The sequence below is a fragment of the Pongo pygmaeus genome, chromosome 10, assembly GCF_028885625.2.
Source record: "Pongo pygmaeus isolate AG05252 chromosome 10, NHGRI_mPonPyg2-v2.0_pri, whole genome shotgun sequence".
NCBI lineage: Eukaryota > Metazoa > Chordata > Mammalia > Primates > Hominidae > Pongo > Pongo pygmaeus.
The window spans coordinates 43,497,341-43,511,098 of record NC_072383.2 but is presented as its reverse complement, the minus strand read 5'-3'; the positions used below and the strand labels follow the sequence as shown (position 1 = coordinate 43,511,098).

Here is a 13,758-nt window from a genome sequence, read left to right as displayed (position 1 = left end):
TGCCTTTCCTTTATTCTCTTTTGGATTTCAATTAGTATGTTAGACCTTTCTGTAACCTCATTTCTTAACCTCTGTTTCACAGGCTATGTCTTATATTTCCTTTTCTGTCTCCTAGAGTCTAGCTGGTTTCCTCAGATTTGTCTTCCAATTCACAAGTATTTTTCTTGGATGTAATCTGCCGATTGTCCATTTTATGTGGTATTTGAAACTTCTGATATTTGAAGTTAGTGGATTTCTAAATGTGTTTCCTGCTGCTTCTCACTCAAGACAGCTTATTTTCTTAGGTTTGGTAATGTTTGATTATGAGCTTACATTTGATAAATTAAATCTATGAGGGCCTAATTTAGGTATTCTTTCCTCCAGAGGATTTGTATTTGTTTCTTCCCAGGCCCATGCTGGGACCTCTTTAGCCCCATTTTAAAGTCTTAGCTTGATACTGGAGTCTATCAGGATTAGTTTTCCTTCCTGAAGTGGTTCTAAGGCTTAGTCTCCAGATCTAAACACTGGTTTGGACAGTTGTGCCCAGGACAATTCCAACTTTTCTTGATATTTACTGTTCACATTTCAGCTCACCAATCCTTTATTTCTGTTTTATTTTTATGTTGAGTTTCAGAGTATCTATTATTTTCTTATGAGCCAGCGATGCATACTTTTGTATGAGTTGATTACATTACTGGTGGGAGTTTAAAGTAGTAATCCTAAGGAGAATAATTTGGCAATACCTATTCATAATACAAATGTATACATACATTACTCTAGCAGTTCCATTTTTAGGAACTTACACTACAGATATACTTTTAAAAATGTGAAATAACTAAATTTTTATTGCAACATTGTCATAGCCAAAAGTTGAAAACAAGTGAATGTCCATGAATAGATTTGAGTAAAGAAAAAAGCAGACTAGTGTGTGTAGTATTCTTGTATTTGTGTAAAGAAAGGAATGTGGAAGAGTTTGTATTAGCATTTGTTTTTCTGTACATTAAAAATTCTTAGGAAGAACACAAAAGAAATTTAACAGTTGTTACTTATTGGATTGGTTGGAACTGGATGGGGATAAATTTGAATGAGAAATTTGCTCTTAAATTTTTGAACCGTGTGAATGTTACTCACTTTAAATTTAATTAATGAAAAGTTTGTTTCACTCCCCCGTTAAAAAAATTTAAGAAAGTAAATGTTGGGCATGTTGAGCTCAAGCAGTGTGTTTGTTATATTTTATCTAAGATCTATTTTCTTTATAGTAGGAGGGTCCTTTAGCGTATCTAATCCACTATACTCTAGAAACACAAGATTTTTGGTCTGGAGAACTTGAAAGCACATATGGCTGTTTTACTTTAACAGGTGAAGAAAACGGAGATAATACTATTCCCACTGGTCTGTTGTACAGTGAGGCTGACAGATGCCCAATATGTCTTAATTGTCTAATAGAAAAGGAAGTTGGTTTTCCAGAAAGCTGTAATCATGTCTTCTGTATGACTTGTATTCTTAAATGGGCAGAGGTAAGTCTGACACATCAATGTATTTTAATTTCCTAGCATGATTTCATTTCACGTAAAGAGTTGATACTGCCTTTCATAAATTATTTCACAGTAATGTATTCCTACTTTGCACAAATTTCCTTGTATTATTCAAATTCTGTCAGTCATTTTCTTCTAATTTTCTTTTATCAGCTTTTGATTTTGCAAATAACATTTTAAATGCATACTCTTTTTTAAAAAGTTAATAACCTTACAGGAAGAACAGATCAAACATTTTTTTTTCTGGTAGAAATGCAGTAATTCATTTTTCAGTGTACTTGACTCTGTACTTAATAGGATAATATCTGTTTACCACTAATAACACCTTCTGTCTGCTTTTTGTTTTGTATTTTTCAGGGACTTTTCACATAGGTTATTTGATTTCTTCTTTATATCAGCCTTGTGGAATAACCAGAGCAGATACGATAGTGTCCTTCCATTTTACAGATGAGGAAACTTGGATTTTATGTTCTATGACTTGGTCAAGATCTCATAGTTTAAGAGGCAGAAGTGAATTTAGAACTGATTTTCTAATTCCTGTTTTTAATTTAGTGTGGACTAATTTCAGAGTCTGAATTAGAGATATTACCGTCATAGACAGCGAATAAGAAACAAGACATTTGTGACTTCTAATGTATTATGTTGACTCAATTTGGGCCAAATACTTTGAAGTAAATATTAATTTAATATAAGCCTTATTGTTATGAAATGCTAAGTAAAAAATTATTGTTCATATTAATCATGCTATATTTTCTAAGTTAATATTTGTCAGTCTGTAAAAATTAGTAAAGAAGATAATATCTTAAAAATATTTTAACATTAGCTGCATTCAAATTGTTAATGTTCTTAAATACATTGGAATTAATTGCATATTACATCATCGGGGTTTTCAAAGCGCTATGTTTTGCTTAAATTTTCATTAATAGTGTGGAAAGGAGAATATAACTGTGTAGTGACTCTGGCTGAGTTCTCAGAAGAGGGAAGAGAAGATTTGTTATACAAATTGAATTAATAATAGTATACATATAAACTATTTTAATTTAGTAAAACCTAAACTGGTCTTTAACAAGAAGTGACACTAAGGATAGGTGAAAATGTATTTTGGGGAAAAGTATTTTGAGTTTTGCTGAATTGATATGGTTGGTAAATCTCTCTCTGTAGGATCACTGTTTAATGAAATAATGCATATTTTTTTCTGCCACCCGAATAAAGATTTTTATCTGTGTTGAATTTAGTGCACATGGTTGCTTTGTGGTTAAATTTTTTTAGATATTTTGCTTTGGGTAAAGAAATAATATTGTTGGATGGGTGGAAGGTTTCAATACAGTGCTTTTTATAAGATTGTATTTGGTGACCACATAATTGTGAACTTCAACAACTTAATCTGAGTATATGTTTTTCTCTAAGAAAATTATAATGTGTATGTAATAAGCAGATAATGGTTCTCCATCCTTTCTTTCAACTTCAAGTGCATCTTTCACACAACCTTTACCCTGATGTACATGTTCCAGGTTTCTCTAGGGTATGTATCTAGAGGTGGAATTACGGGTTGTAGATGATGCACATACTCAACTCTACTAGATAGTGGCAAACTTTTCTATATTTTTAACTCTTGTTGAATATTTTTAAGTTGAAAATACTGGAAAACATACATGGTATGGCAGCCAACACCTTTCCCGCGTGTAATATTTTTCAAATTGCTTTTCAAAAGAAAGTACTTATCTTTATGCTGCTATTATAAACTGTGATGCTGGGCAGGCAGGGAGGAGTTGTGATAGTGTTTAAACAAAGGTAATTAACCTTTAAAGGGGAGAATAAACAGAACATTCTGAATTATTTCATTGTCCCTGATGGGGATAGCAATCATCAGTTAAATAAACCTTTCAGTTGACCAGTAACAAGAGAGCAATCTATTAATCAATTGCTTATTATAAATTATAAGTGAATGCTGGCTAAAAAAATCACGTAGACTAAGTTTTCAGTTTGAATCTTTTATTGCTGTGATAAAAATAGATGTTTCGAAGCATGTAAGTGCTTTCACAAATAGAATCAGATTTCAAATTCAGGAGTATGTTTCTTTTTTTCATCATTATAAATTAAGCTCCATCCTCTCATTTCCCTCAGTCTCCTTCCATCTAAAAGCAAAGTTTACAGTTTACTTCGGATTTCAGGATCAGGAATAAGTGTCTTCAGTCTTCTAACAGGCCATGCCTTATGCCTAGGCTGTCATACACATTCCAACATTTAATTTCATTTAATTCACTATGTTAATATTTATTTGCTATACAAGACAAGGATTCTAAACTTATGATTTTTAAGTACGTCAAGGGATAGCCCGAAGTTAAAATCTTTTTTAAAAATTGGTCTGTGATGTACAATTTTATGCATGTTCACTCCTTTTTTTTTTTTTTTTGAGACAGAGTCTCACTCTGTCACCCAGGCTGGAGTGCAGTGGCACCATCTCGGCTCACTGCAACTTCTGCCTCCCAGGCCAAGTGATTCTTGTGCCACAGCTCCTGAGTAGCTGGGATTACAGGTGCGTGCCACCATGTCAGGCTCATTTTTTTGTATTTTCGGTAGACATGGAGTTTTATGTTGGCCAAGCTGGCCTCAAACTCCTGACCTCAAGTGGCCCACTCGCCTCAGCCTCCCAAAGTGCTGGAATGAATGTTCATTTCTAGTAGTAGAGTAGAAATCAAAGTGAGATTTACAGTGGTTGGAAATCTGCATAAGAGAACAGTACAATTTGCATCTTTCTAGATTTCTGTATCTTTCAAAATTTCTGTGCTTTCTGAGATTTGTACCCAAGGTTCACTGAAATATGATTCAGAAGGGATATCAAGCACCAAAAAAGGACTCATTTATTTACTTTCACCTTAATATTTTAGGTATTGAACACATTCTTAAAAACACTGGTCTGTAAGAAACTGGTGTTTTGAAAAATTGAAGTGTGTTGTAGTCTAGTATATTTATTTTGGACACATAGATCAAAGTTAGTTTCAGTCTTTTCAAGCTCTAAAATTTTGGTTCTGTGGTTATTTAAACAAAAACTATGTAAGAACTTTAAAGTGATTAAGTAAAAGTCTTTAGGTATGTCAGAATCCTCTTTACTTAGGGCAGAATGTTTCAGGGTGAACCTGTGGTAGCCTTTATGGCCCATAGCCTAATTGCCTGCCAGGGACACTAGAACAAATTGAAATTAATCATGTCCACTATGATTATCTTTAGTTTCAAGGAATTCATAGATGGTAAGCCTGTTGATTTATAAAATAATGATGATTATATAGAAATAGAATATTGAACAATGACACAATAATTGACATTAAGGAAGGCTGAAATTTTTGTTAATTTAAACTATCACTGTTAGATCCAACAATCTGAAATTAAACAAAAGACATTTGAACTGATGAAATGTATATAGAGCCAGTATGCTCAAGCTTACCTATTCAGTTAGGAAGTTATTTGTTTTACCCATATTGTGGGCAAAAACAATATATATTTATTGATAGCTTTTAATAAATGTATCTGAGTTTGCATACTTTAGGAAGGTAAAGGACAGAGAAGTCTTGACACACATTGTAGTAGTGACAGTTGATTATGATTTCCTGCAGGCAAGATAATCTCCAACACATACAAACACACACAGGTTAAGTAAATGGGATTTATTGGCCAGGCATGATGGCTCACGCCTCTAATCCCAGCACTTTGGGAGGCCAAGGAGGGTGGATCACTTGAGCCCAGGAGTTCAAGACCAGCCTGGGCAACATGGTGAAGCCTCATCTCTACTGGAAAAAAAAAAAAAAATTAGCCAGGCATGGTGGAGTATGCCTGTAGTCCCAGCTACTTGGGAAGCTGAGGGAGGAAAGATTGGAGGATCACTTGAGCCTGGTGGGAGGTCGAGACTACAGTTTTCTGTGATTATGCCCCTGCACTTCAGCCTGGGTGACAAAATAAGACCCTATCTCAAAAAAAAGAGAGAAAGTAGGATTCATTATTTCCCACAGTTGCCGAGAAGTGATTAAAAATTTGGCCCTTAAAAATAAGGTCATGGTTTGAAGACACATGTTTAAAGCATTAAAGAGTTCTTAACACTATTTAATGGAACCTGCAGTATATGTGATGAGGATGTTCTTGATATCTGCTGGCATTCTTTTCCCTTTTACATAATATAAAATATTTCCCTTATCTTTTAAGTATTATTTTTAAAAATGTGATTAGTTTCCCATTATAAGCAGATTATTCTCCCTCCATTTTATACAAAATCATCCATTTTGTATAAAATGCCGACAGCTTCAGTATGAGAGAGTAAAGGTTAATGAAATCAAAATTGGGCAGTTGGCAAAGGCATGGTTTCTCTCATAAACTAGAAATGAAGTGTCTTATTAAGGTGACATGCAGTTCTTGAAGAAGTCAAACAACAGTGTTCAACATAGATGAGGGTTATATTTTTGAATTAATAATAAATACCAAAAAATCAAGATGTGAGTTCTTATGTCTGGACTGCAAATGTGTTTTATATACAGGTGTTTCTTTATGCAGTAGGTGGAAATTTGTCCATTCTGGTTGTTAGACTACTTTTAAGTAATACAATTCAGTAAAGCTTTATTATCTGGAATTCTCAATCAATTTTTCCTCAAATTCTAATTTTAAAAAAATTAACCAGAACTAACCCAGACCCCTCTGTTACGTAGCTCTCTGTGAACAGTAATGTAAATGTACCTGTGCAGTACCACTAACATTAGTCCTTTATAATTTATAAAGTATTGTCAAATAAATTTTTTAAAGTTATTACACCTATGCAATAGATGATCAGGGCTCTCTCCATCTTCATCCTTAGTGTGAGTTGGAGTGATTGCTAGCTCCACAAGAACTTGAACTTGTAGCTAATTTTTTCAGATCCACCACTATTTTCACCCTGTGAATTAATCCTTTGGGAAATTTTTTAGTAGAGCAAAGAGGATTTTTGCATTGTGAACACCCATTACCTAAAGCATATATCTAAAAGAATTTAAGTACTCTGTTTACCAGTAAGGTAAATTAACATGCATTTCTTTGTGCCTAGTTTTAAATGTCAGAATATGTAAAATGATCCATATGGGTAGTTTACTGAGTTTTTTGTTTTTACACTAGATAAAGTGTTACCTGTTAATTGTCAGAATAAATTAAGATTACATGTAATTCTTCCCAACTGTTATCTTGGAGAACATGAAAGGATTTTAAGTAGTTTGATGAAATGCATTCTTACTGGGGGTTAATTTTATCACTGACAGCCATTTGTCCTTTAGGGATACACTCCTGAATGCTGGTATAAAGAACCACAGTTTCACTAATATGTATTAACAAAGGCTGTCTTGAAAGAACTGGTTAAATGTGATAGGGAACATGTGGGCTGACTGCAGGTGAACAATTAATTTGGAAGTACAGGTGAGGTACTTCCTCACCTTAGAACCATAAATGAAAAAGATAGGTCCTGGAAAAAGCTTTAAAATAAGCATTAGCCACTAATGGTATGCATTCCTAAGTCATCTTTATTTGATTTTGAACTAGAATTTTGTATAACATGCTCTATTTTTTTAGTAGAGAGATAGATGTTCGAGATTCTCACGAACAGGCAAACCTACCTATAAGCATAGGTGTTGAGATTTAGTTTTTAAGCACTTGTCTTAACACTTGTTTCTCTCTCTCTAAGAGGAGCTATCTATAAGCAGCCTATGTGATTGAGGATAGAGCAGCAGGAGGAAGCGAGAAATTAGAAATCGAGGATCCTGAATTCCCAAATAAGGAAGGTTTCTTGTTCTTACATTTAAATGTGGGTTTGTCTGAGCTGAGAATTTATAATGCTTCAGAATAGTAGGGTGTGTTTTACTGAAATCATTAGGAAGATTATTTTTTTCTATCAAAATTGCCTCCTTAACTGATACAACCTTAGTACAGAGCATTCACAGTAAAACATATGCTCTGTTTAATACACATTACGCTGTAAAGCAGTGAGCAAATTCCATTAATTTTGTAGCTGTATCATAAAGCCAGTGATGTTATTAGACTACTTGGTTATGAAACTGAATTAGATACTTTAAAAATTATTGAAATGAAAGTCAGTAATTCAAACAAGTGAATCATTGAAGGATATTTTGTTGTATATAAGGAATCAAAATGGTAAATAATTGAAGGATATTTTTATTGTATTTAAGGAAACAAAATTTGAGATAATTTTCTTCAAAATTAAAATAAAAAATAGAGTAAGTATTAGTTAAAATTTCTCTACATTTGTTTAAAATGTGAACTTTTAAAACCTCACAACTTGGAAATTTAATTGTAAATTTTACTCTGAAAACTAAAAACATCTTTGAGACCTTTCTGGATGGATATCTGCTGGATATAAGAGTGAGGCATCCTTGGGAGCTCCTTAAAATTAGGCCAGTCGGGGCCGGGTGTGGTGGCTCACGCTTGTAATCCCAACACTTTGGGAGGCCGATGTGGGCCAATCGCTTTGAGCTCAGGAGTTCAAGACCAGCCTGGGCAACATGGCAAAACCCGATCTCTACAAAAAATACAAAAAATTAGCTGGGCATGGTGGTGCATGCCTGTAGTCCCAACTACTTGGGAAACTGAGGTGAGGCCATCGCTTGAACCTAGGAGGTTGAGGTTGCAGTGAGCCGTGATGCCGCTGCACTACAGCCTGGGCAAGAGGGTGAGACCCTGTTTAAAAAAAAATTATGATGGCTGAGTCTGTGTCAAAGAAAATTAACTTATTTTTTGGTGTTAACTAAATTATCTTTAGGAAATTACATTTTATATAGATTGTGATCATATATGGTAGTAGTTTTCCTATTACTACTACTTTTTTTGTTTTGTTTTTCCTTTGTGTTTTTGTAATACCAGTGGAACCTTTTCTTAAAATGAAACTTTAGACAAATCTAAGACAATTATGCTTAAGGAAAAAAAAGGAGGAAAATCTTACTCAGAACTCTGTTTTTTGAAACAGATCAAGTGGAATGGCTCAGAGCAGGTGTGATGGCTCCTCCTGTAATCCCAACACTTTGGGAGGCTGAGGTAGGAGGATCGTTTGAGCACAGGAGTTCAAGATGAGCCTGAGCAACATAGTGAGACCCTGTCTCTATGAAAAAAGTTTAAAAAAAAAAAAGAAAAGAAAGCTAGGCACGGTGATACATGCATGTAGTCCCAGCTACTTGGGAGAGTAAAGTGGAAGAATTGCTTGAGCCCCAGGAGTTCAAGCCTGCAGTAAGCTGTGATCAGGTGACTGCACTCCAGTGTGAATGACAGAGTGAAAACCCTATCTTAAAAAAAAAAGTAACAGCTTAGATTAAAACTGTCTTAATTCAAAATTGTAAAGGAAGGCTGGGCACAGCAGCTCACGCCATTAACTCCTCCAAGGCAGGTTGATCGCTTAAGCCCAGGAGTCCAAGACCACCCTGGGCAACATGGTAAAACCCCATCTCTACGAAAAATACAAAAATTAGCTGGGTATGGTAGCATGCACCTGTAGTCCCAGCTACTCAGGAGGCTGACATGGGAGGATCATCTGATCTCAGTCTGGGAGGCAAAGGCTGCAGTGACCCATGATAGTGCCACTGCACTCCAGCCTGGGTAACAGAGCGAGACCCTGTCTCAAAAAATTAAAAAAATGAAGAAAGAAAAAATTGTAAAGGAAAGAATGCAATTTAGCTGATGTCAATAGAGGAAATTTAATAAAAAATGAGATTGTATGATTTGAGAGTCTTTGAAAGATTTGATGCATCTGATACAAATTTCTTGAACACGTGACTTTCTTTGGCTCTTAGTGTCAGAGATCAAAATAGCTAAAATAATGAAGTACTTGGATTTCCATCTACGTCATAAACTTTGCAAATTCCAATAAAAATTGTTAAGAACTCATGTCTCTCACGTGTATATGTATCATATTGTGGTTGTCTTTTGTTAATTAACCAAGTTTTTTTGTTACTAAAACTAGTTGATTACAAGACCTTACATAATATTTAGTATATGCCACACTTTCTTCTAGGAATTATTTATTCCCATAAAAACCTTAGAGGTAAGTTATTTTTTCTCATTTTCACAAATAAGATTACTGAGGCACAGACAGACTGTAGCTTGCTCAAGTTTACCTAAAAGATACGAAAGTAGTACAGTAAATTCACGGCTTCTACACATCCTAGTTTTTACAAAAAAAGAAATTTTCATTTATTACTGTATAACCTTTTATTAACGTTTCTCTAAATTTCCCTTTAAAATAGGAATAAAAAATATATTTTGAAGCTCTTGTAAAAATAGGAAGCACTAGAAATATTTCACTTTTAATTTTATTTATCTATGTTTCAGAGATGGGATCTCACTCTGTTGCCTAGGCTGCAGTACTGTGGTGTGATCATGGCTTACTGCAGCCTCGAACTCCTAGGCTCAAGGAATCCTCCTGCCTTGGCCTCTCAAAGTGTTGGCATTACAGGCATGCACCACCATGCTCAGCCAGATTTCAACTTTTAAATATTTTTGAAAACCGTAAATGTAGCATTAATATAATCTCTAAGAAATTTCATACAGGGTATGCCACTGGGATAAACAACAATAGTTAAGATGTTAAGTTCTCCGAACTAGACAATGCATTATTAAAAAATATATGAACTTCTTTGTTGCTGAAGCAAAGCTTCTTAAGGTCAGGTTTTCTATAGGGAAAATAATAGCCTCCTAAATCCATAATACTTAAAAGTAGGCTAAACTGGCTTCTTCCAGTCTGAACCAATTTAATATAGTAAGGTCACATTTCCTAATTCAGATGTGGTAAAGCTTTTTTCCCATTGAAGCCCACTTAAAAGAGAAAGAAAATAGTAACTTAGCCCATATTTTGGCTGCTCCCAAAGTGACTTGTGAGTGTTGTGAAAATGTGTTAAATGATCAAGGACCGTACACAATCTGCTCTACTTTTACTTGTATAAGCATGTCTTGATACATGGTAAAACCCAGAAAGGCAAAGATCACATTTTTTACATAGGAATGATATATCTAGTTTCCATTACTATCTTTGAGACTATTGCTATTAGATTGTTAAAATTCCGTTTTATTTTTGTAACCATAAGTATTAAAATATCACGTTTTGGTAAGCTCTTTGCAGAGTTTTCCCTCCTACCCTAATAGAAAATACACTTCATCTTAAATTCTTTAAATAATGTAAACCCATTCTTACACAAATATTTAGTAGTTTTATCACAGAAACTCTTATAGTTGATGCACAGGAATTTTAAAAGGACAGGAAATAAAGCAAGATAATAATGATGACTTATAATCATAGAATCACTTAAGGACTAATTTCCTAAATAAATAAAGAGCACCTATAACTCAATTTGAAAAAGAGTAGCAACTTTATAAAAACGTAAGCAAAGAACTTGAATAGACAGCTTAAAGAAAAGGAACTTTGAATAGTCCTTAAAAATAGGAAAATATGCTCAACCTTACTCCTATAAAAGGAAATGTAAACTAGAAAACTCTTATTCCTATTATGCTGTTAAGGATAAGGCAGCTCTGAATTACTAATATGAATCAATCTTAAGTTTATATACTAAAAAGATACACATATATGCATATGCAATGGATATCCACAAAAGGTTATGTAAGACACTGCCTCTGGAGTGGCCATTTAGGTGGCTGAGGGGAGAGGTGGAGGAGTACTTCATTTTCTTCATATATTTCAAATGTTTTTATTGCTGGCACAACTGCCTATTTAATGTAACTAATTTGGGGGGAAAATATTAAGTCATAGAATATTAAAATTTGTGAGGGACCTTCTGGAGCCATTTGGAGTGGCCCAAGTTTAGCATAACAGCCAGCTTTACATCACAGAACTGCTGTTGTCAGCCCAACTCATTTCACTATGCTAGTAGTTCTCAACTGGGCAGCATATCTTAATGGGATTTTAATAACAGATTCTGTCTTGTTCATCATTGTATTCCAATTATCTGGCATACAGGAGGTATTCAGTAAATGTTTGAATGAATGAAACAAATTTAAGGTATAAAAATATTTTTTACTTTCGAAGATAGAGATGAAAATAATTTTATTATAGAAAATTTACAATTGTATTTATAATTTTGATCTAAAGAAACATTTGTAAATATACAATTTGTTAATCACTTTTCAGACACTGGCTTCATGTCCTATTGACCGTAAACCTTTTCAGGCTGTGTTTAAATTCAGTGCATTGGAAGGTTATGTTAAGGTAAGTCTTTTTATTCTGCAACATGAATTATGTAAAAATTAATTGAAGCTGTTTGACTTTGATTTCCAGTTTGTGTATATTTGAAAATTGTTCAACTTAAGGTTTAATATGTTATTTTAATCCTCCTTAGCATGATAAATTTATACCTTTCAAGTAATATACTTAAATTCTGAACCTTTTATTCATTTGCCCCCTAAAGAGGGCATATCCATAATGATCACCTTGTAATATACCACAAAATGTATTAGATCTCTGATCATCTGAAGGACGTTTCCTACTAAGGCTTAATTATAAAATACTTAACATTTTAGAATATCTTGAATGTGAGGACTTGTTCCCATATTTCAAACAATTTAATTGGATAGCACTTTGAATACATGTTTTCCATTGAAAAAATGTTTGAAATGAAGTATTAGATTCAAAGACCAACTCCCACAAAACCTTAAGTCCAAAATAACTGAAAACTGTGTTTTCCTGAAAAACATAATTTTGAAATTAGCCAATAAAATTAAATTCTGCTTACCTCATTAATGTTACTTACTGTTGTGAGCCATGATTATGATTTGTATTTATGTTAACTTTTTGCTTACCTGAAAAAGCAAAAAAAACATGTCTGAGTTGAGTAAGAAGAAAAGAGAAAAGGAGAAGAGTAGTAGTTAAGTATATGAGAAAGATTTCTTGATGTATCACTACCAAGTCATGAATGAAAAATAGCTAAAAATGAGAGTACTCAATATAAACATAAGTGATGCCGTTAATAGGAGAAACAAACCGTTTTTAGGTAGCACTGTTAGCTTTTGTCCACTTGGTTACTGTCTATGTAAGTAGAAAAGGGGATGGAAGCATTGTACAACTATTTAATTATTTGTATTTCTCAGTGTAGGTTCTTATAATTTGTTTTGATATATTTTTACCAGATGAATCTTGATGCAAGGTACAAACAGGACTGCAATTCAAATAAACGGTTTGCTTGTTGTAAAACTTTGCCATCAATGCAAATTAGTTTATATCTCAGAAAAAAGATAAAACATTATGGAAGTGTAATATAGTAAGTGTGGCTTTTCCTGAAGACATATTCTCCATTTTTCCAAATGCTGATTGTGTGTATAATTACATTGCAAAAGATTCATTAGTGTAAAGTAGATTCCAAATATATTTTTCTGTGAAATTATGTTTTCTTGCTTAGAATAAAATTTTGTTTATTTGATAGAGTTTGTATTTTACTTAAAAGTTTGGTACAGTGCTAGTTTAATTTTGTTTAACTTAAAAGGTATTTCTTGGCACATGAGATATCTTCCACATTGTCTTAAGTGCCTTCCCTAGACCTTTACTTCTTTCAAATCTTCACTTCATTATCTTTCTCCCTTTACAATTGAACTTCTTGAATTCTACATCTACCTCTTCTCAATTATTACTCACTTTTCAGTTCCCATAGAACATTTACCTCTATTATCTTATTTTACAAACACTACCCTCACCAAGGTCCAGGCTCAGACTTCCACATTCCATAGTTTGTTTTCTGCTGACTACCCTCTACTTCCTTCGGCTTCTAAAACATCCTTCTCTTGTGGGTATGTATATATGTATGTATGTATGAATGATTGTTTTACTTCTCTGTCCTTTCACAATCTTCTTTGTCATATCCCTACCCTCCTGTTCCTTTTCTTAATCATTAGGGCTCATAGGATCTTCATTTAAATTCTCTCAGTATACTTTCTTTCTAAGTCTTCTCAGCTATTATATACTTCAGTAGCTTTAAGTACTGCCTATATTTGGATGCTTCTAAAATTCTGTCACTATCCTAGACTTCTTTACTGAGAGCCAGACCTGTATTTACAACCACTTGTGCATCTCTATCTGGAATACCAACAAAATCTAACATTAACAACTCCAAATTAATCACATTCCCTACCCCTTTCCCCAGCCCCAGTTGTTAATGGAATCACAGCCCCAGTCACCAAGATCAGAAATATCTGGGACTTTTCCAGTTTTCTCTCCCTCATCTGTTTTTTTTCT

At 33.8% G+C, this 13,758-nt stretch overlaps 1 protein-coding gene across 5 annotated transcripts in view; it reads left to right on the top strand.

Moving 5' to 3' along the window:
- The window catches only part of SCAF11 (SR-related CTD associated factor 11), a 77,456-nt gene that overhangs the window by 33,251 nt on the left and 30,447 nt on the right, over nt 1-13,758 (top strand). For 2 of the 5 annotated variants that reach the window (XM_063672669.1, XM_054445016.2), the window contains exons 3-5: nt 1,339-1,496; nt 9,538-9,567; nt 11,665-11,742. In XM_063672669.1, the coding sequence (XP_063528739.1) occupies nt 1,339-1,496; nt 9,538-9,567; nt 11,665-11,742 (266 nt within the window). Of the gene's footprint in view, nt 1-1,338; nt 1,497-7,203; nt 8,568-9,537; nt 9,568-11,664; nt 11,743-13,758 lie in introns of those variants that run through there. The other 3 variants (XM_063672671.1, XM_063672670.1, XM_063672672.1) reach the window with 2 other exon arrangements.